We start from the raw sequence: 19,951 nt of genomic DNA on the forward strand, positions 1-19,951 counted from the left end.
GTATTTGGAGGAGGCGGCCGCGAAGGGGGGGGTTTGACCGCCACTCCTGTTGGTTCATCATCTTATTGATTTAATTCAAACCTTAGAGCCCAGATATGAGCTGTATTGTTATTCCTTTAGAAAATGGTGCTACTGTTAAGGTGAATGTTTGTCTCCTTTTAGTCTAGACTACAAAGGGGGACTTAAAACACAGCTGGGACTTGAAGTAAAGAAGGAACCTTTTTATTTTGGACAAGTGTAGGATAACGAAATTAGACCAAAACAAGACAAAATTATATAAACACAAGTCCAAAAAGGGAGTAAGAAGAATATTCTTATACTTAACTTTGATTCCAAGAGTGTGTTCATTTATTTATTATTCATCCCAGAAATGGGGGTTACATTTGATTAAATAAAAGCAACATTTGCTTTAAGTTGTCTGCCGTTTGTACCTATTGCTTTCCTTAAGTAGGGTGGGGGGCAAAAAATCGGGGGGGAAATCGGAAATCGACTTAAAAAAAAAATAAAATCGGAGATTGGAGAGAGTCTGCAGTTACCAATAAACACCAAGATATTAAATGTTAGATGGGCCAAACTCCATGGAAATGTGTATCATGCTGGCTTAGTGGTTTGTTTGAAAGTTCATTAGGAAATGCCAGCTTGTACGATGATGTCATGAAAGATAACCGGTTACTGTTGGTCACCTTTGCAAACACTGTCTGAATGAGCATTTCAGCTTTTCAGGTCCTGTATATCAATGATGGACCTCATGGGATTTCTGTTGCAGACCTTTTCTGTTTCTGTTCTGTCTACCAAGCCCATCCAGACGACTGTTGTTGTGAATTTGGGTTACACAAATAAAATTGATTTGCAGATTTCATACAGTGATGGTGATGCAAATTATTATATCATACCATGCTCTTTCTTGTAAAAGGAATAAAATAAAGGTGGCTGTTTTACCAAACACTAAATGTATAATGTTTATACTGTTGCATAGTGACTACTAAGTAAAGGTGCATTCTAATTTGAATTTCAACAAAAAGTAAAACTGACTAAAGTTCAGAATAAAATTAATTTCCACTATGAGCAAAATTTGACACATTATAAATATAAAAGTTGATCTATAATGAGTGAAATGTTATCTGTTAGAGTAAAAAAACAGACATGTTGAAAAATTATTGCTTCAGAGAGAATAAATGATATTCCAACTAGAGTGAAATCACTGAGTAGTTTTTTATCTCCTTGCAGAGTAATATTTAATCCATGTGAGTAAAATATTTGCACTGGATTGAGTACATTTTACTCTGTATTTTAACTCTGTTAGGAGAGTAAATCTGACTCTATTTAGTAATCTAGTACTCTCATGCTACTGTCCCCTAAAATCTCTGTCTGGGGCCACAATGTAGATCTTTTTTACCCACTTCCTTTCACTAATGTATCCATCTGATGCTGATTCTGTTTCTATCTACTTGAATAGGTGCACAGGATGGTTAAAGACTCTGTGGATGAGGATGATATTCTCTCTAGTTGTGATCATGGACAACCTTTGGTAAAAAGATTCTAAATGTTGTGTTTGGAATGGAAAGGTAAATCCAGAGAATGATGGCTGCACTTCTATATTTTTATCAAGTAAAGCTGTGGTGGATTATATTGTGACCCCCCCCCCCCCCCCCACACTGGTCTAAATAGGTTGTTGAATTCAAAGCCCTCCCCCCTTTGGAGCTGGTAAAAAGTCTGATCTGATGAACCTCATTGATGACAGAAGTAAACTCCCTGATCATTCAGTGCTTAACAAATAAAAATAAATATTTAAATAAAAATGATGTTTAGCAGAGAAAAATTATTAAAATGTAAAGAAAAGTCCTGAAAGGAGAGATTCATACTGTGTTCAGTAAATTCAGATGATAGTAAAGACGTTTCAGGGGTAAAGCTCTTCAGCTACAACTGCATTTGCTAAAGAATCATTCACAGCTATTTTGGAGGGAAATCCATCAACTTGGACCTAAAGGTAGAAGGTAAATTCCACATGAGATTCTATCAGACTCTGGAGAATCTGTCTTTCTAACAGAGCAGCTGTTCAACAGGTGCGAGTCAGATTAGAAGAACTTGTTTGTCTGGAATAGTTGTTCCCACCTGTTGATGACCAGTTTCTTCTGAATATGTCCAAATCCAAAAAACTGCTTGGCATAAAGTCATTTTTAAAGCAGAATTTAAAGAGACAATGTAAAGTATTGAACAATTCAGGACACTCATAAACCTGGTCAATGACTTATAGGACCTCCTCAATGTAATATCCTGATTTATGTTATAAAGAGAGTTCAGAGAAAGTTTTCTACGACTGTCTCCATCAATAATTGATTATCAAGCCGATTCCAAATCCCCTCAAGCAGACCCAAGAGTCGCTCTGAATGATAGAGGCATTAGTCTTCTGTACCTTGTAGAAGATGTTCTCTAGCATTCTAAATCACTCTAAATCATAATTTATCTGAATATCCAGAAATAAACCAAGTCCTTGTAGAGGAGCAGAATGGATTCAGGACAAATAGAGTGTTTGGATTGAAGACTTTTGTTTCTAGTATGGATTCTGGATGTTGATGATCACAGACTGCTCAAGTGTGTGTAGAATCCCCAAGCAATGACAGACCAAATGATGACCTTTGACCCTGTTCTTCTTGAATGGAGAGTTGGATTTACAGTAGAAGATACATCTATGGCTGTCAATTATAATAAACCAAATTCTGATTGTGATATTAACAGTAGCTTATAAAACCAAACTGCTCTGCAAACATTGAAAAATTGCCGTTTGCTGCTCTGTTTACTTTTGTTTCCAACTCATAATTGTGTCTACTCAGAGAACGACCACGCCCTCTAGTGGTGAACTTTAGAACAACACCTCAGTCCACTCTTCAGAACAACCAGTACAAATGCATTGTACCCAAAGAGAAACTGCCTCTCCACCTGCTTTTCCTCTCTACCTGTTCACCTGTTCACATCCTCTGCAGCTGAGATTTGTTTCCCCTGCGCTCCTCAGTGTGTCCTACACAGAGAGCGCAAAATACGATAGTCAGGGCACTCCAGCGCCGCACAAGGATGAAAGAGCCGGACACAGGTTATAGCGGGGATAGAGCGGGTTAAGCAAATGAATGGAAGAAGGCGGCCCGCTGAAGAAATATTCAATATTGTACACATTTTATCATTGGTCAGAACTATCTTTTATTTAGAAAAAGCTTTTATTTTGCTAAATCAGTCCAGTGCAGAAAAGAACATCAACAAAAGCTGTGTTTGGCGTTTTTTGGCTGGGTCTGGCGGTTTTCAGATGACTTTGGGCTGGAAACCTGTGACTCTATCTGGCAACACTGGTGCAAACTCTCAGTCTGTCATCAGTGAGTTGCTCTCTGCCCCGCGGCACGTCAAGTTCCCGGCAGAAGATCACTCTGGACCGCGTGTCTCCTCCTGCTATCAGCTCTGCAGTTCTCGCCCGATAAATACGAGCTCATTTAGGAAGCTGGTTTTGACGTGGTACACGCTTCGTACGGAGCCAGCAGATGAACAAACTAAAATAAAATTTAATTATTATAAAATACTCATAATTTTCCAAAGTCACAGGGAGCCACAACAGAAGGATGAAAGAGCCACATGTGGCTCCGGAGCCATGGGTTGCCGACCCCTGGTCTAGTGGGTCTAGATGACCCAACTCTCAATGGTAAAGTGCCTAGGATAGAACAAGGGTTACAGGCGTCCAGAGCAGAAAAGACTGTGACGTCTGTGAGCTGCAAGTGGTGGAGGATGAATTTCATTTCTGTTTTATTGTCCTTTGTATGAAAAACACAGACTTTGTTTGTATGACGTCATAGAAGAGAAATGTCCTGATTTGTTTTGGTTTCTGAAGATAATATTTTATGTTGGCTTTATGAAAATGAAAGTTTCTGTTTGGAACCTTTTTAGCAAAGGCATGGACAATAAGAATGGACACTTTGTATTCTGACTCTGATTGGTGGATTATTGTATAATGTTATGTTAATTATGGGATGGCCATATTCTGTCTTCCAGTTTCATATAAGCCCATGCAGGCTGGACACATGAGTGCAGGACACTTCAAATCAAATCAAACTTAACAAAAAAAAAAATTTGGGAGGGGGGGGGGGGTGTAACAGGTGTAAGGATTATTGTTCAATTCTGTAAAATGAAAAATTGGCGCCACCTCTTGGTGGAATAATGTACCTGCACTGCAGTATCAGAGCAATGGATTGTGGGAAACCCTCAGATGATAGATGGTGACATCAGAACTATGTCATGAGTGAAAATGACCATAAATGGTTCAATAATTATTCCTAATTGTAATACTGGCTGCTGCAGAAACTTGTCAAATCTTTCATCTTCCATTTTTGTCCCTTTAGTAGAATTTAACTGGCGACTAACAGGTTATTGGAGCCGTTTAACGTCTCACTTCTGTTTCCAGTCAGAGCCTTTGTGCTCACAGATGATCAGCTGATGTTCTTTGTGTTTCTATCTGAAATTGCAGGTCTGTTTCTGAATGGAATCATTGAATGCTGTTCCGTTTTTTTGACAAATTTTGAGTTTTGACTTTTGGCACTAGTGTCTTGCAGTACAACCGCGTCGTTCAGGAGTACGAGGCAGAAATGGAGGTCCAGAAAGGACTCCTGAATGACAAGTTTCTTCTTCAGACCATGCTGGATGGCTCTGTGCACCAAACTAAAGGGATTTGTAGTTCCTGCAGGTCTAAGATGAGTTATCATCACAGGACCACCTGCTAGCCAAACACACTGCTCTCCCAGAATCCTCGGCTCAGCCCTCCCACAAAGCAGAGGACACTGGATCATTAGCAGAAAATGGATAGAACAGCTAGCAGACCAATCAATGTGGTTGACCACGAGGGTCTGTGTGAAGTGATACGCATTGCAGCAACAACCCAGCCTAGCAACTTCCCTCTAGAGCTACTACTGTGAAAAACATCAGCAACCTATAGGAAGATGACAAAGATAAAAAGACCCATGCAGCTCAATGGGGATCACTGGACGTCTCTCTGTAATCACAATAACCTGGAGGTTACAGGACATTATTAGGATTCAGAGTGAAACTGAGGTCAAATGCTTTAACTGTTCTGGAAACAGAAACGCAACATGTTGCTAAAGCTGCACTGAGAACTTTCTGCATGTGTCCAGACAGCGGAGTATTGAACATAAAGTCAGCAGACTGACTACAGCAGAGAGACAGCTCCTGTTTGAGCACAACGCCATACATGGTTCATAGTATCTACCATGGTAGTTTCTCTGCAGGAAATCTGACAGCACACTAGCTAAATGCAGAAAGTTAGTGGTCCATGTTCAACATAGTCCTGCTAATGCAGCAGAGCTGGAACACAAGCAGATTGATCATCATCATCAGAAGAAAGAGTCCCTCACACAGGATCTGACACCAAGTGGAACAGGAAATGATCAACACTGAGAAACACAGAAGCACTGACAGATGGTTCTACATCCAACCAACGTCTCCATGGCAACCCTTGCTGAAGTGGATAAGCTGAAGAAGCTGGAGGAAGTGCTAGAGCATTGTAGCTAACTCAGTTATCTGTCTGTGTTTCCCTTTTATATTAAGATGAAATTCATGATCTCTATTTCTATTAAAGGTCCATCAGGGATCCTGGAGGACAGAAGTTTGTGTCCTGCTCAGTGGTGCTGCCAGCATTGTGTCATCTGTAGTGATGAAACCTGTGAGGATGACCCAGCAGAGACCAGAGGTGTGGAGGTCAGTCAGTGCTTTACTCAGGGAGGGGCATAGCAGGAGGCCTAGAAAGCAAGAACCATTGGAGGAGCCCTCACCACCAAAAAAGAGCTGCTGTTCTGCTGACTCCAGAGTCTTCATCTGATGAAGACCAGGACTGCATTGAGAACTGTGTGGAGCGCTACAAGGCAGAGCCCACAATCAGCTTGGAGGACCCCCCCCCCCCCCCCCACAGAGAGACTGAGGAAGTCTTTAGTCCCTCCTGCTTTTAGTCCAACAAAAATATTGGTTAACCGCGACACCGCGCCCCCTGGTGGTTCGTCACAGCTCTAATTTGGACGCCAACTTGAACTTTCTACAGGCCAATCTGTGAATATTTGTTCTGACATGAAATGGATCCGTGTTCTAAGATAGGTTGGAGATCCTGATTTACAAGATCCTGATTGCAACAGATCAGTTTCTATCAATCATCAGAACAATCAATTCAATTGATGAAGAAAATCTGAACCAATCATCAGTTTGTTTCCAACACGGCTGTAGACAGAAAATCTTCCAGTGAAACATCAGAAAGTTCTTCAACTGATCCGTTCTTCTCATCCTTCAGGGAGTTCAGCTTCTTTACTGACCTCAGAGTCTGCAGTCTGCAGTCTGGACTCTCCAGAAAACCACACAGAGGGTGAATCTTCGAATCCTGTAGGTTGTTGTTGCTCAGGTCCAGTTCTGTCAGATTGGAAGGTTTGGACTTCAGAGTTCGGTCCAGAACTTTAATACTGATCTTTGACAAACTGCAGTCCTCCAACCTGCAACCAGACAGAAAAGTGTGTTCAGGAGCAGTGATGCAGCTGGAAGTCCAGGAACCAAACAGATTAGAGCAGATTTACAGGATCATGATTGAAACCAGGACTCTATATTAACACCCATCAGATGCGGGTCAAACATTGAAACTTTGATCTGGTGAGTAGGAAATAAAATACCAGCCACTTTAGCAGATGATGCATTGTTGTGTTTGCCCCCCCCCCCAGTCAAAATATTGAATTCTGATTTCATCGCACAGATTTAATGGTCACATTCACTGCAGCAGGAGGTGCATTCAGGGGCTGTATGGAAATTTCACACTTATGATTTCATTAGCTCACTATTGCTGCATTCAGGAGTGCTGGGAATTTCTAGCATTTGCTCACACTGACCTCAGGAAACACAAACACACTCACTTGTTGCTCCGTGTCCCAGTAACTCTTTGAAATGACTAAGACTCACAACTGAAACACACTGATCTGTAAGAACACAATAATGCAAATGTTGCACATATTTTAATACATGTTAGGTCAAACTAGAGGAAACTGATGTTTCAAGTGATTTTATTTTGAAAGCAAATAAAAATAGACAGAAAAAAACAAAAGTAAAAATCAAATTAAATTTAAAGTAAAGATGTATCAAAATACATCCTGTTAAATTTGAGAGAAAACGAAGTAAAAAAAAAAATAAAAGTGAGGAAAAGGCAAGTTTAAGTCGGTAGTGGGCGTGGCTTCAATCAAAAACCCAGCTGTGCGCATCGGAGCCCGAGCTTTTTTGGATGAGGTCCATGCGCAGCACCAGATTAGACAGATCTCAAGAGAGATCGGAAAACTTGAGATCATGTCAACAATCTATTCCAACAACAACCTTGTTAAAAAGCATCAAAACCACGGAGACAGCCGGTAAGAATTCATCATAATGCACGCCATAACTATGATGATCCACTGTGCGTTAAGCGCCGGCTGCAGGCTTCTGCATCAGCTGCCATGTCAGTGCAAATGTTTGTTTAGTCCATCATTGAATGTCATTTACAAGAACACTGCTATTTATGAAACATATGTATTTATTGCTGTATTTTCAATGAATCATCGTAATTATGAAGTGAACTATTAATAAGATAAGATAAGATAAATATACTATATTGATCCCAGCTTGGGAAATTCAGTTGTTGCAGTGTCGGCGTTAGGCTCAAGATACAAACATACACACAATAGACGACAACAGAGAACCAGAACAATCAACCAGAAAGAAACATCAGTGAATTAGAACAGTCGTATTGCATACCACATCAGGAGAGAAAAACAGACGGACCATGAATGACTTTATCTGTTGCACATGGATGATGAGTTCTAGAGTCCAATAGAGTGAGGAATGAAGGATCTCCTGAAGCGGTTTGTGTGACAGCGAAGCTGCCTTAGTCTGTTGTAGAAGGAGCTCCACTGACCGTCCAGTACAGGATGGAGAGGATGCTCAGGATTATCCATGATGGATACCAGTTTATTTAAAGTCCTCCTCTCCATCACAGATTCAAATGTGTCCATTTTACAACAGATTACAGAGCCAGCTCTACGGATCAGTTTGTTCAGTCTATTGCTGTCCCTGGCAGATATGCTGCCAGGAGGCTGAGGTCCTTCAACGTGTGCAGCAGGATGGTTGAGATGTTCTAGCAGTCTGTTGTGGCCAGCACTCTGTTCTTCTCGGTGGTCTGCTGGGGGGAGCAGACCACCGAGAAGAATTTCCACGTGAAATGAATTAATCTGAGTCCGTGTCTTTTCTTCTGGCATAAATAGATAAGAAATGTTGGTTTAGTTTTAGATCCAACATCTGCTGTGCAGAAACGATATCAGGGGGTTCCATTCATTCCAAGGCCCAGCCTGATCATGGGGGTCAATGCAATTCAAAAAGAAAATAAAGAAAAGGATTAAGACATAACCTTAAATATCATGAATATAATAACAATAAAAAGGGTTGTATATTAAAAAAAGTCCTTATATAAGTAAAAAATGTATTAAGTAGGGAAAATAAAAAATTAATAAATACAATAGATAATAAATTAATAAATTCATGTAAAGCCAGATTATAAAGGTGGGTCTTGAGCCTCTTCTTAAAAACCTCTGCAGCCCTGAGGTTCTCTGGCAGGCTGTTCCATGTTGAAGCAATTGTGTCGCATAATTCAAATAAAAGTCAAAACCAGAAGTGATTTTTCATTTTCAAAATGAAGCTGCACTTTTTGACTCAAAATGACAATGAAAAAGCGATCCGCTAAAATGCTTTTTCATTTTCTTCTTCAACACTGCTTATTCTGTCAGTTAAAATGATGATTTTGTCCTGGCTGAGCTGTAGGAAGTTTTTCTGCCATCCATGACTTTATATCTGAAATACAGTTTAAAAGAGTGTTGACAGGTTCAAGGTCATCAGGGGACACGGCGATGTAAATAGTATAGAATAGAATGGCTTTATTGTCAGTGCGCATAGTCAGTGTTGGTCAGATTACTCTGGAAAAGTAATCTGATTACTGATTACTTCTTCAAAAGTAATCTAATTACTACTCTAGTTACTTTTTTCAAAAGTAATCTGATTACTGATTACAAAGTACTTTAATACAGAAGCGTTTCACAATAAAAACTTTATTGTAAAGTGCAAAACTCGCAAAACAAACAAATTTAGCCTTTGGCTCTTTAACTTAAAACAATGTCGAGTTGTTTTCCAAATAAAAATACAGCATATTGTAAATAAATAAAATCAGCTCCCTTTATAATTTTAAGGCAATCTTATAAATTTAATTGTTTGTAGTTGTTCAATTTAAATCTCAAAACTTAAATGAGACCTATTGTGTGTTTTTTTCAACTCTTTAAACTAGAACATATGTAGATCAGCACAGCAGTTTACATTTTGTTCACTGTAACACCCCAAATTGATCTAAAACGGCTTAAAAACAAACGGCTCTGTTGACTTCCTGTTCAAAAGTGCAGAACTGTAAAGTTTTTCATTTTAAAATTTAACTGTAACAGACAGCAGTTTTTAAATTACTCCTTTATATTGTTTTGAACCATACCTGCTGCTTTACTATAAACTCAAGCTCCAGCTGAAGAACAAAACAAGATTACTCAAACATGCATGAATCAATTCAAATATAACTTTGAGTAAACTAATGATGAAGGAAGGCCAAACAAGGTAAAATCATTGAATCATTGACCTCTTTAACTGCCACTCTTTTTTTTGAACTGCTGAAGGTACTAACAAAACTAATCACAAAAAGTATAAAGGCTTGACACTACTGTTCACTTTTTTTCAGATGATCAGGGCTAGTGAAACAGTGGTTCTATCTCATTAAAAGCAGCTTCTCAAATCGACTGTCAGACAGTCTATTCCGTCTTGGGGTCAGCACCAATCCACCTAAACTAAATAAACGCTCCACTGGTGCACTTGAAGGGGTTGGAGTGTTGTACTTCAGGAAAACCTTTTTGACTGCTGGGAAGTTGCTCAAGGTGTCAAGTTCAAATCCCCCTGAGCTCAGACAGTTCATTACTTCTTGGTCTGCAGAGTAACAGTCCTCAGGCTCTGACTCAAATTCAAAAAACTCCATACCAGTTACTGGTGTTACTACTTTGATTGGCACATTGTCAGTTTTGTCTGAGTCTCCTGCTGAAGAAGAAAGTATTTGGCACTCTGCTACCAGAAGATTCTTCAGTTGCTGTTTTCTAGCTCCATCTTTCACCCATCTGAGTTTGAACTTTGGGCAGCTTATGGCAGCAAGAAGAGCATCTTTGTTGTCGAGCACAATGGAGAAACGAGTCTGGATGGCCTATAATAAACAATAATACAGTTAAAAGTGTTTAACACAAGTGTTTCTACAGTTTGGCCAAATGTAAATAATTTGTTATAAATTGTTTACATCCACTATATCACCCAAGTCAATTCTAAGTTTGTGAATTCTGTTCACCAACAATGGAAATACTTCTTTTTTGTGATTCTGAATCATACACACCTTTACAATAACATCTGGCAGGTCTGCTGTCATCTTGGTGAGCAAATCTTTTAGGCTGAGAGACTTCATCATCAGGATCTCAAGTGTAGGCAGCAAAGCACCATATGGACACTCATCACCCTGCAGTATGTCCAGTGCTGCAGTAAGTGGCTTCATTGCAATACAGAATTCATGCATGAACTGATATTCTTTTTCATTGAAGCACTTGATACCCAGCTTGTTGCACAGGTTATTTAGCTCATTCATAGGGATCTCTGCAACTCTGGAGACTGCATCATAAAATGAATTCCACCTGGTTGATGATGGAACCAGGAGCTTCCTCTGGCTGATCTCCTGCACTTGTTCTGCTGCAACAGTTGATCGACTTGCTTTAGTCCAAAGCGCAGTGCATTTTGCAATAGTAACCCTGTACACAGATTTTGTAGTTGGACTAGATGTGAGGTATTTTTCAACGTCACTTGTGGAAATGAGGTTGATGGTGTGTGATGCACACCTGTAGTGTGGGGGGAGAGTGATGTGGCCCTCATCAGAAACAGAAGTGAGGGCTTCTGCTATGTCTGTAAAAAGTACATCTCCCTGCTCCTCCTCCTCCTCCTCCTCTTCTTTTTCATCTTCATCAGGCTCAGGTGGTGGGAAAGTCTTAAATGCTTTCACAAAATTGGATGCATTATCTGTAACTGTAGCAACAACTTTGTTTAGCAAGCCGAAAGATGAATGAATTTGCTCCAGTTCAGCAGCAATGACATCAATAGTGTGCCTGCCTCTCACTCTTTTGCAAGCCAACGCAGCTTGGTGTCTTTCCAAAGTGTCTTGGTTGAACCAGTGAATGGTTACACCCATATAACTCTTATTATTAGCAGTCCAGATATCTGCAGTTGTTGATACAAACTGTACATCATCTAATGCTAACTTTAAAGCGGCTTTCATCTTTTTGTACTCGTTTTCCAGATATGAGGTGAATGTCTTTCTGTGTGGCAGATGTACATTATTGTTTGAGGGAATTTTGTCGATAATTCGGCGAAAGCTTGAGGAGTCCACAGTAGAAAGTGGCAGCATTTCCTCCACAATGTATCCCGCAACAAGTTGATTAAGCTCTTCTAACGTTACACGGGGCTCGCGGGAGAAATCCAGTTTTGGTTGCTTGGCTGGCAGACTCACCCTAGACTCTCTTGCTTCTCTTGATTTTTGACTGATCCTTAAAAAAGTCATTGTCGCCTTAAATTTTCTCTCCGCTCTCCTGCAAATTCTCTTCAATTTTAAAACCGCACCTTTTCTCCAAGGCGTCTTGGGATTCTGTATTTTTGCTTTCAGCGGAGCTGCTGACTTCAGTCTGTCATTAAAATCATCAGTCACAGAATCGCAGGACAAAGGTCAAATCTGAGCAGGAGTTTGTTTTAAAATGTGAATAAAATGTGAATAAAATGTGTCCCCTGTTGTGCTTTGCCAAAGGCTGGGTAAAATCCAATCCACTGAATGGATTACACTTTCACAGAAAATTGTGTCACACATTATTCAAATGTGGTCATTTAAAAAAAAAAGTAGGATACTACTTTACCGTATTCTTATAACCGGTATTTCCATTAAATTATAGCGATGAAGTTAATATTAATTTGTTAAATAGTATAAGCAGAAAAGGAGGGGGGTGATCTCATTCAGTTTATTCTTTTCTATGAATCTGCTTATTAATTGGTAAGTCCCTCTATCTAATCTTCTCAATTATTTTTGCTGAACTATATTTAGGGGCTGCTCTGCTCGATCATATGTTTGTAAATCCGTGCGGCCAGACGACACTGAAGAAGTTGGGTTGTGATTCACAGCTTCTGATTGGCGAGGGCACTAAAGGAACATTCTGCTGCATTTTTCATATTAAGATCCAGGAATCCAGGTTTGAGCAGGCCAGGTCCAGCGGTTTGTGAACAGGACCCGGTTTTAGGTGACCTTAATGTGAAAAATGCAGCAGAATGTTCCTTTAGTGCCCTCGCCAATCAGAAGCTGTGAATCGGAAGCCAACTTCAGCGTCGTCTGACCGCACAGATTTACAAACATATGATTGAACAGAGCAGGCCCTTAAATATAATCATAACTGTAATAAAAGCACATGATGAAGATGGTCTCCTGCAGCTTCGCGCTGAGTGAGTGTTCACAACCGCTCAGATCGCAGCAGCATTTCCGCCTTCAGCGATCATCATAGGGAGCTTCGCGCTCCGCTGTGCGAAGGCAGCTGGCGGTCCGCAGAACAAAGCTTGTCCGCGGTGCGTCAGGAGGAGGACCACAGAAGGCTATGGAGTTAATTCAGTCTCAATAATCAGAAATGCACACAATCTGTTTTACAAATGCACACGCTCCGATTCACAAATGTCATTTTATGCAAACGTGAAAAATAAATTCGGAAATACACACCCTGTGTTTCACAAACACACAGATTGTGTTTCACACATGCACACTAAATGTTTTACAAATGCACAATAAGTGTTTCTCACAAATGTGCACACTGTTTTTCACAAAAACATTTTAGAAATTCACAATAAATGTATCAGAAATGCACAGTAAGTGCTTCACAAACATGATTTTTAGGTACACATGTGATGTGAACTCACAGATCATTCGAACTGCAGACTGTGCATTCAAAATCCCGTTCTCGTTTGTGAATCTCCCCGTGTGTGTGAGAGATTTTTCTACGGTGAATATTGAGACTCATCTGACGGAGCGGGTCAACTAATGTCACCATTGGCTAGTGAATCTGTCAATCAAACTCATCGGCAAAGCAGGCGGGTTCGCTTTTAACCAATCGAATGGCCCCTTACACTCCTCACTTTCAAAGTGACGAGGGAGGGAGCTGTTCAGCACAGCAGTTGGGAGGACGCGGGCGGCAAACATGGCGGAGAGGTCTTCTGAACGGGATCAGTCTCAGCCCGTAAGTAATGCATTTATTTGATCATTCCCTCGTTGTACGTCCTGTAATGTTATTGAATACTAAGTTGAAGCATTCTCCTTTGCCAAGTGACATGTGTGAATGCTTTATGAACACTGCAGCCGAGTCGTTTGCAGAGTACCCCCACCGCAAATTAGCTTAGCTTTGTTTTGCTTAGCCTGTGCAAGTTGTGTCTGCCTTTGAGTGTGAGTGAAGTTCAAGCCGGTGTCGGTTCAAGCTAGCGTCTATAGCCAATGATCTGTAGGTTCTTAACATGATTCAGATAGAACTAAGGGGAAAAGCATGCCGGATTTACAGCAGCAAAGAAAGTTTAATAAAAAGTATTGATTTGGAGACGGCGATTTGTTTAAACACTGATGCTATGCTATGCTAACTAGCTAGTTGTTCCGTGTGCTGCCTTTATGTAAACGCGATCCGGGTTAAAGTTAGACACAGCATTTTCTCAATCCAGACTTTAAGACGGGGTGGACTGTGCAACAAAGTTAATTCATATGACATTCATGAAAACGACATTTTTTAAATATAACATACATGAATCCACTGTTGAATGAAAGAAGCCTCATTAAGTTTCTAACGTTAGAACCCGTATTCATTGTGATGACCAGCCCTGTGAGATTGTGTCAGAGTGACAGCCACTAAAATCCCCGTATCTTTACTTCCAATGACGTAATGACAAGAATCCCAAACATTATGTTTTTAGGCTGTTTTGTAGTCGATAAGTAGTCACAGAAAGGGTGGATGGGAGAAATCAGCTGTCAACAGTGATTTGAGTAGAAGTTACTGTAAGTATTACTCACAGGCTTCCTGTGATCAGTGTCTTGTCTCTGATTTTTTTTTAAAGGTGTTCTTTACTACAAGCTCAAGTTATCATAGCAAGAGTGTTTTAAAAAAATTCCCCTTTCATATATTTGAAAATTATGTAATTTAAGATCAGACAGCTAAATGATCTAATCCATGTTTGTTGTGTTTTTATTTATTCTCTAGGAATTACTGAAGCGTTACAGCGTGACAATCTTTTGTTCCTCGTGCCATCAGGCAATACAACTCTCTGGCAGGGCATCTTACAAGTAATTTCTTTTAATTTTACCCACTGATTTTCCAATTATTTACCTTTTTTTTTATCAATCTTTTTATTTTGTGATATTTCTATTTGTAATGCATGTGTGTTTATGTGTTTTTTTAAGATGGCCATTTTAAAAAAAATTCCTCAGGGATTATTAAATACCCTTCTATTCTATTCTATTTCATATTTTATCATCCTATTGTATTACTGTTTTACCTGTCAATTGGGAATTTAGCATTTTTGCCCCTGTAAATATCTGACAGTTGAAAGTATTTGTACTTGTATTCCATAGATCTTGTACCTGAAGATAGCAGACAACAACTGTGCAGACACCCACTTGGCCTTCTTCAGTGACGCTGTGAACGTTTATGGCTTTCCTCTGAGGTATTCATGTTATTCATAAAGACATCTTTTATTCACATATCAGGCAGTATAAGTACTTGGTTATTTGTACAAAAATAAAATAACTTTTTTAGACTCCTCTGAAAACAAAGGCAACTCTAAAACTCTTTCCCCTCATGAATAACATTTTACCCCCCCCCTCAGTCTCTCGCCTCAATTTTTTCCCCCAGTGATACATGTAACCCACTCCTGCAAATTTTTTAACCTAGAAATTCTACTTATTGGCATCATACATAAGAACATTACATTTTAAACTGATGTGTACCGTATTGCCGATGCATTTGTAATTATGTGTTTGAGACATGATTTTCATGTTATTGTCAGGGTGAGAGGAGATCACGGAGGAGAAAATGTGGGCATAGCCGAGTTAATGCTCACAGTACGTACAACTGACACAAACGGCTTCATTGTGGGAAAAGTGTACACACAATCAACGGTGAGTTGAACCTAGTTTTAGAAGCTTTAATATATACACAGGGCTCCAGACTGCGTCCATTTGGTCGCATTTTGCGACCAAAATTTGAGAGTGTGCGACTGAATTTTACACCCAGTCGCACATGTGCTACCAGTAAATTTGCCTCCCCCACCCTCCGTATTTTTTATACATTAAACATGAAAGGAGCACGTCAATGATCGATGAAATGAGAGATGAAATCATCAATGAGACGCGAGCGCACACGCACGCAGGCAGACACACACACTCGCGCGAATACTCATGAGACTGGAGCACACGCGAGCACACGCGAGCACACACTCGCGTTTCATTGAGTGATGCCTGAGGCGGCCAATGCGTGTGAGAAGAATAGGGAAAGTCACTGCAAGTGGCTAAAATGTGTGGAGGGGCGGGGCCTAGAGATAATCGAGCGCGCGTAAACATCTGTGGGAAGGAAACGGAGACAAATATCATCACAACCTGATATGTGCGTCTGAGCTATGAGCAAGCGAACTATTGATTCGTTCTTCCGACCTGCGGCTAGTGTACCAGTGACAGAGTGTACAGCAGGGGTCTCAAACTCGCATGAAATCGAAACTGCAGCGAGACTGAAAGAGACCAGGAATTAGGAGTTGTCCTTAACATTCAATTTCGTTTTAATATGCCTCTCCCCCTAAGTATGAGCTGTGATATTACATCTTTTATAATTATTTTAATGTTTTGTAATGGATGTAGCCTTTTTTTAATCAGTTGGTATTTTAAATTATTTTAATTGATCAGTGAACTACAAAAAACCCATCAGGACGCATGTCCCATAATGCATTGTTTTGTAGTCTGTAGGGCAGCTTTTAGTCAGTTCAATACTAAATTTCCAGCTGCGTTCGCTCTGATTGGTGTCTTGCTCTCACCCCTTTCTCGTGATATTTTTGTTTTGATTGACAGGTGATGTTGGAGCAAAAACAAAAATATACGTCACACACCAGGGGCCTGTTTCAGAAAGGAGGTTAAGTGTAAACTCTGAGTGCGTTAACCCTGGAATCAGGGAAACCCTGGGTTTTCCGTTTCAGAATGGGAGGTTTGTTAAACCAGAGAAAGCAGAGTAAGTCAAACCCGTTTCTGAAAGAGAGGTAACTTATACTCGGAGTCAGTGTCCATGGTTACTTATGCTGTGAACCTAACCTGGTCGGGAGCAGGTTTTATTCTCTAAACTCAAGGTTTCTGCCGGTCCCCTCCCCTTTTTAAAGACGAAGCGGTATTTTTCGCTTTAACCTTCATTGCCCACATTTCCGTCATACAGAGACGGTCGAAGTGACAAGAATGGCTTGTCCTTTTTTGGAGGACCCAATAGACGAGGAGGCTGCATTAATTCATAGAGAATTACATTTCCCCATACGTTTTTGTTTGAGCGTTACCGTTTTTCGTTGCAGTCAATTACATATATACAATGAAAACAACATTAGATATGTATTGCTATGTAGATGTTTCATATGTCAAATATTGTCAACAAAGCCTACATCCATGACATACTCAAATTTGACCTGATTGAATTATGTTTTTATACTTCATTTTTAGCTGCTGCCATGTTCTTTTAATTCCTGCAGGATTGCATCTACATGAAAATGAAATCAGGGACATTGAATTAGATTAATGTAACAATTACTCCAGATTGGTTCTGTACACTATGCAGCATTTCATGCAATTACACCAGGAATGACACTTCAAAAGTACACCTAAATATCACCATTTTTTATTTCACACCGTACGCTATTTAGAAAGTTATTACAGCCAATATTTTATAACAATGATTTAAATGCAAACTTAGGCATTAACTTGAGCAGCTATGTTTTCCACGCTAACTGTCTCTGTTTTGCAGATGCAGCGGTGTTGCTTTTCTTCTGGAATATCTGCTCATATTCACTGTAACTCTGCAGCAGCACGTCAAGTTCAGCTGGCAAAAAATACGCAGACCTCTTTTTTTCACGGTTGCCATGGTGACTCGTGATATCTGCGCTCCATTGATAATAGCTTCTTATGGTCGCGGTGCGCACGCTAAACTCCGAATCAGTCCACTCAGAGTTGATTGACCTAACTCCGATCAGCTTCTCTGAAACAGAAAACTCAGAGTTGTTAATCTCTCGATTGACCAACTCAGAGTTCAGGTTTGACCTCAGAGTTGGTTGAACCTCCTTTCTGAAACAGGCCCCAGGTGATCTGTGCAGTGTTGCGTCCATCTGGGTGATCTCAAACACGCTTATTGTGCATCTTGGCTGAACCTATTTGGTGTCACCAACATGAATTTCAATCCTCTAATATTTACATACATTTAAATATTGTTTGAAACTGTGAAATTATGAAAGGTTACTACGGTAATCACTTGTTACTAAAAACTTTTTTTTATTCTAAATGTATGGTATTTTTTTTACTATTTTTACTTAGTTGTACTGTCGTGACAGCGATGGTGATGTCAGTTTACCTTCATGTTGCATCTTCAAAAGTGCAGAATAAAATATGACACTGAATTAGAAACAGCACATTGTAATTTCTGCATCTATTATTAAAGTATTTATTAGTAATACAGTGGAAATTAGTAGATTTGGTTAGAATGTTGATTTACGGTATGCGCCCCTAAATTTTCTGGTTGTGCCCCTAAAATTTTCAGTTAGGGGCCACTGTGCTCCTAGTGAAAAAAGTTAGTCTGGAGCCCTGATACATAAAAGTGAATGATGTATTAAAAATAAATCTGACAATATAATATTTCTTTTTGCTTTTTTCCAAATACAGGATTGAGCTCCTCTGGTGTGATGTCTTCATGAGTGTTACTGGTTTATATTACAACATCCTGCACTCTCCTGAGGACCAAGACTTGCTCAATATCAGTCACATCACGTATTCTGCTGCCATTACATTTTTCTACCACGCATTCAGGCCAGTTTGGATGTCTTTAGTGACGCGTGGGACAGCCATCCAATCAGGACGGAGCAAAGCATGACACCAAATCAGCTGTGGCAGTTGGGCTTGACCCAGAACCCTGTTTCTGATCCCCGGGTAAATGCTTTATTTAATCTCACTGTACTGGACAACTGATTTGTGTGCAGTTTGACTAAAGTGGAAAGTATCAAGAAGAGTATCATGAAATCATAATGACTACAGTGAATTTTCATCGAAAATGAATGAAAAGGATTATTGTTGTGTGGTGCAAACAATTTCCCTAAATTGTTGGTTTGTAGGAAGAATAGCACATCTGCAAGTTCAAAATGCATCACAATGCATGGCCTTATGAGCCATCATATGTACTAATCTCACTACTTTGTTAAGGTTCACTTATTTGCAAATTATAAACAGTTATGGAGATATGAGGTCTGCCTGCAAGCAACAATATAAGTTATTATTAGTCGGTCACTGTTCCTACATAATCTAAAACACAAAAAAAACAGTGCTGTTCATAAACAGTATCTTTTTTTTTTGTCAGGGTATGCTGGTTCCAGAGATTGAATGGGAGGAGAGTGGATCCATGGCTGAACCTCATCCTGGGATCAATGTCCCGGTATGGGACAGTCCCCTTTTGGGTCCACAAATGTTGGAACTGCAAGACGACATCAACCCATTGTGGAATTCAGACCGTTTGGGAGTGGACCTACATCTTTACTGTCCAGTGTGTTTAGAACTTAATTTAGGCGACATAATTACATACAGAAGAAGAGAGACTGAGGGGAGCAAGACAAAGTTCAAATCAATACTGCTGTATTGTTCAAGGGACTTCATTGTATGTAAGGATGTTATGAAAATTAGTTCCAGTTTAAATAAAATTCAAATCAGTAGAGATCCCACATTTGCTTAAATTTTGATGTTTTAATCTGTCCATGTTTTCACTGAATTTTACTCTGCAATAAAGGGTGAATGTTTGCACTTTGTTGTTCTATGACCATCTTTTGTTGTGTAGTATTTAACCAGCTATAAAACCCAGAGAGATGAGGATCTTTTTTGCAAGGGTGACCTGGCCAAGATGTGTATATGTATATGGTTACAATATAAAATCACTGACATTTGAGTTATTAAAAAAATAAAATTAAGGTCAAGCAAAGTGACTTCGGGCTGAGCAGGGGAGGTGTATATTGGGCGTCTGTGATTGACAGTGAGATGAACTTGAGGTAATGTAGTCCCACTGCGTGGTACGGAGCAAAGTGATGCCAGTTTCTCCACAAAACCTGTGGAAGTTGAAGATTTTTCTCCTCCACCTTCATATGATCAAAACCGTGTCTGAGTGTTGAATGACGCTAGCATGAAAGCTAAGAGAATAACGTACAAACAATCCCGAGTGAAACGTTCATTTTAAATCTCATGACCAGTACAGAGTTCGATGGATTCTATGTCAACTGCATTCAACCAATGTTGCCTTGCTCCCAGGTCCACTGAAAAGTTGCACAAGCCAGTAATTTTTGACAACCCAAGGCAAATAAACCGACAAGCCATGCTAAGGCTAACACGCTAACGACCGACTGGTACAGAATCAAATATGGGCGGGGCTTTTGCCACCTGCAGAAAGCGTAGAGAAAGTGTAAGGGGCCATACGATTGGCTAAAAGCGAACCCGCCTGCTTTCCCGATGAGTTTGATTGAC

General features: G+C 39.9%; 2 protein-coding genes and 1 long non-coding RNA gene across 7 annotated transcripts in view; 2 read left to right on the top strand and 1 right to left on the bottom strand.

Annotated features, from left to right (window-relative positions):
* Positions 1–19,951, top strand: part of LOC144989566 (uncharacterized) — a 368,718-nt gene that overhangs the window by 221,151 nt on the left and 127,616 nt on the right. The gene's annotated exons all lie outside the window — the stretch shown is intronic.
* The window catches only part of LOC144988945 (NACHT, LRR and PYD domains-containing protein 12-like), a 192,959-nt gene that overhangs the window by 56,692 nt on the left and 116,316 nt on the right, over positions 1–19,951 (bottom strand). For both annotated transcript variants that reach the window (XM_078940351.1, XM_078940346.1), the window contains exon 14: positions 6,348–6,521. In XM_078940351.1, coding sequence (XP_078796477.1) covers positions 6,348–6,521 — 174 coding nt within the window. The remainder of the gene's footprint in view (positions 1–6,347; positions 6,522–19,951) is intronic.
* On the top strand, positions 12,788–19,240 carry LOC144989403 (uncharacterized). 4 transcript variants are annotated; one of them, XR_013653553.1, is made up of 6 exons: positions 12,788–13,418; positions 14,421–14,503; positions 14,807–14,883; positions 15,226–15,337; positions 18,116–18,379; positions 18,804–19,240. XR_013653553.1 is itself a non-coding variant. In XM_078941806.1 (5 exons), exons 1-4 carry the CDS (start codon positions 13,380–13,382, stop codon positions 18,119–18,121), a joined length of 249 nt encoding a protein of 82 aa, XP_078797932.1. In that variant the 5' UTR covers positions 12,801–13,379; the 3' UTR covers positions 18,122–18,379; positions 18,804–19,240. The 4 variants fall into 4 exon arrangements, 2 of the variants coding, with proteins under 2 accessions (XP_078797928.1, XP_078797932.1); XR_013653550.1 differs by having other exon boundaries at positions 12,816–13,418; positions 14,792–14,883; XM_078941806.1 differs by lacking the exon at positions 14,421–14,503 and having other exon boundaries at positions 12,801–13,418; positions 14,792–14,883.

Source organism: Oryzias latipes, chromosome 2, assembly GCF_053564925.1.
Source record: "Oryzias latipes strain Hd-rR chromosome 2, Olatipes_Hd-rR_3.1".
NCBI lineage: Eukaryota > Metazoa > Chordata > Actinopteri > Beloniformes > Adrianichthyidae > Oryzias > Oryzias latipes.

What these genes read in the sequence shown, in the direction of transcription:
- LOC144989403 (XM_078941802.1), top strand. Translation starts at nt 13,380, where the DNA reads ATGGCGGAGAGGTCTTCTGAACGGGATCAGTCTCAGCCC. An exon ending in AACGGGATCAGTCTCAGCCC is followed by an intron (nt 13,419 to 14,791) that starts GTAAGTAATGCA and finishes TGTATTCCATAG; the next exon opens with ATCTTGTACCTGAAGATAGC. An exon ending in AAGTGTACACACAATCAACG is followed by an intron (nt 15,338 to 16,276) that starts GTGAGTTGAACC and finishes TTTGATTGACAG; the next exon opens with GTGATGTTGGAGCAAAAACA.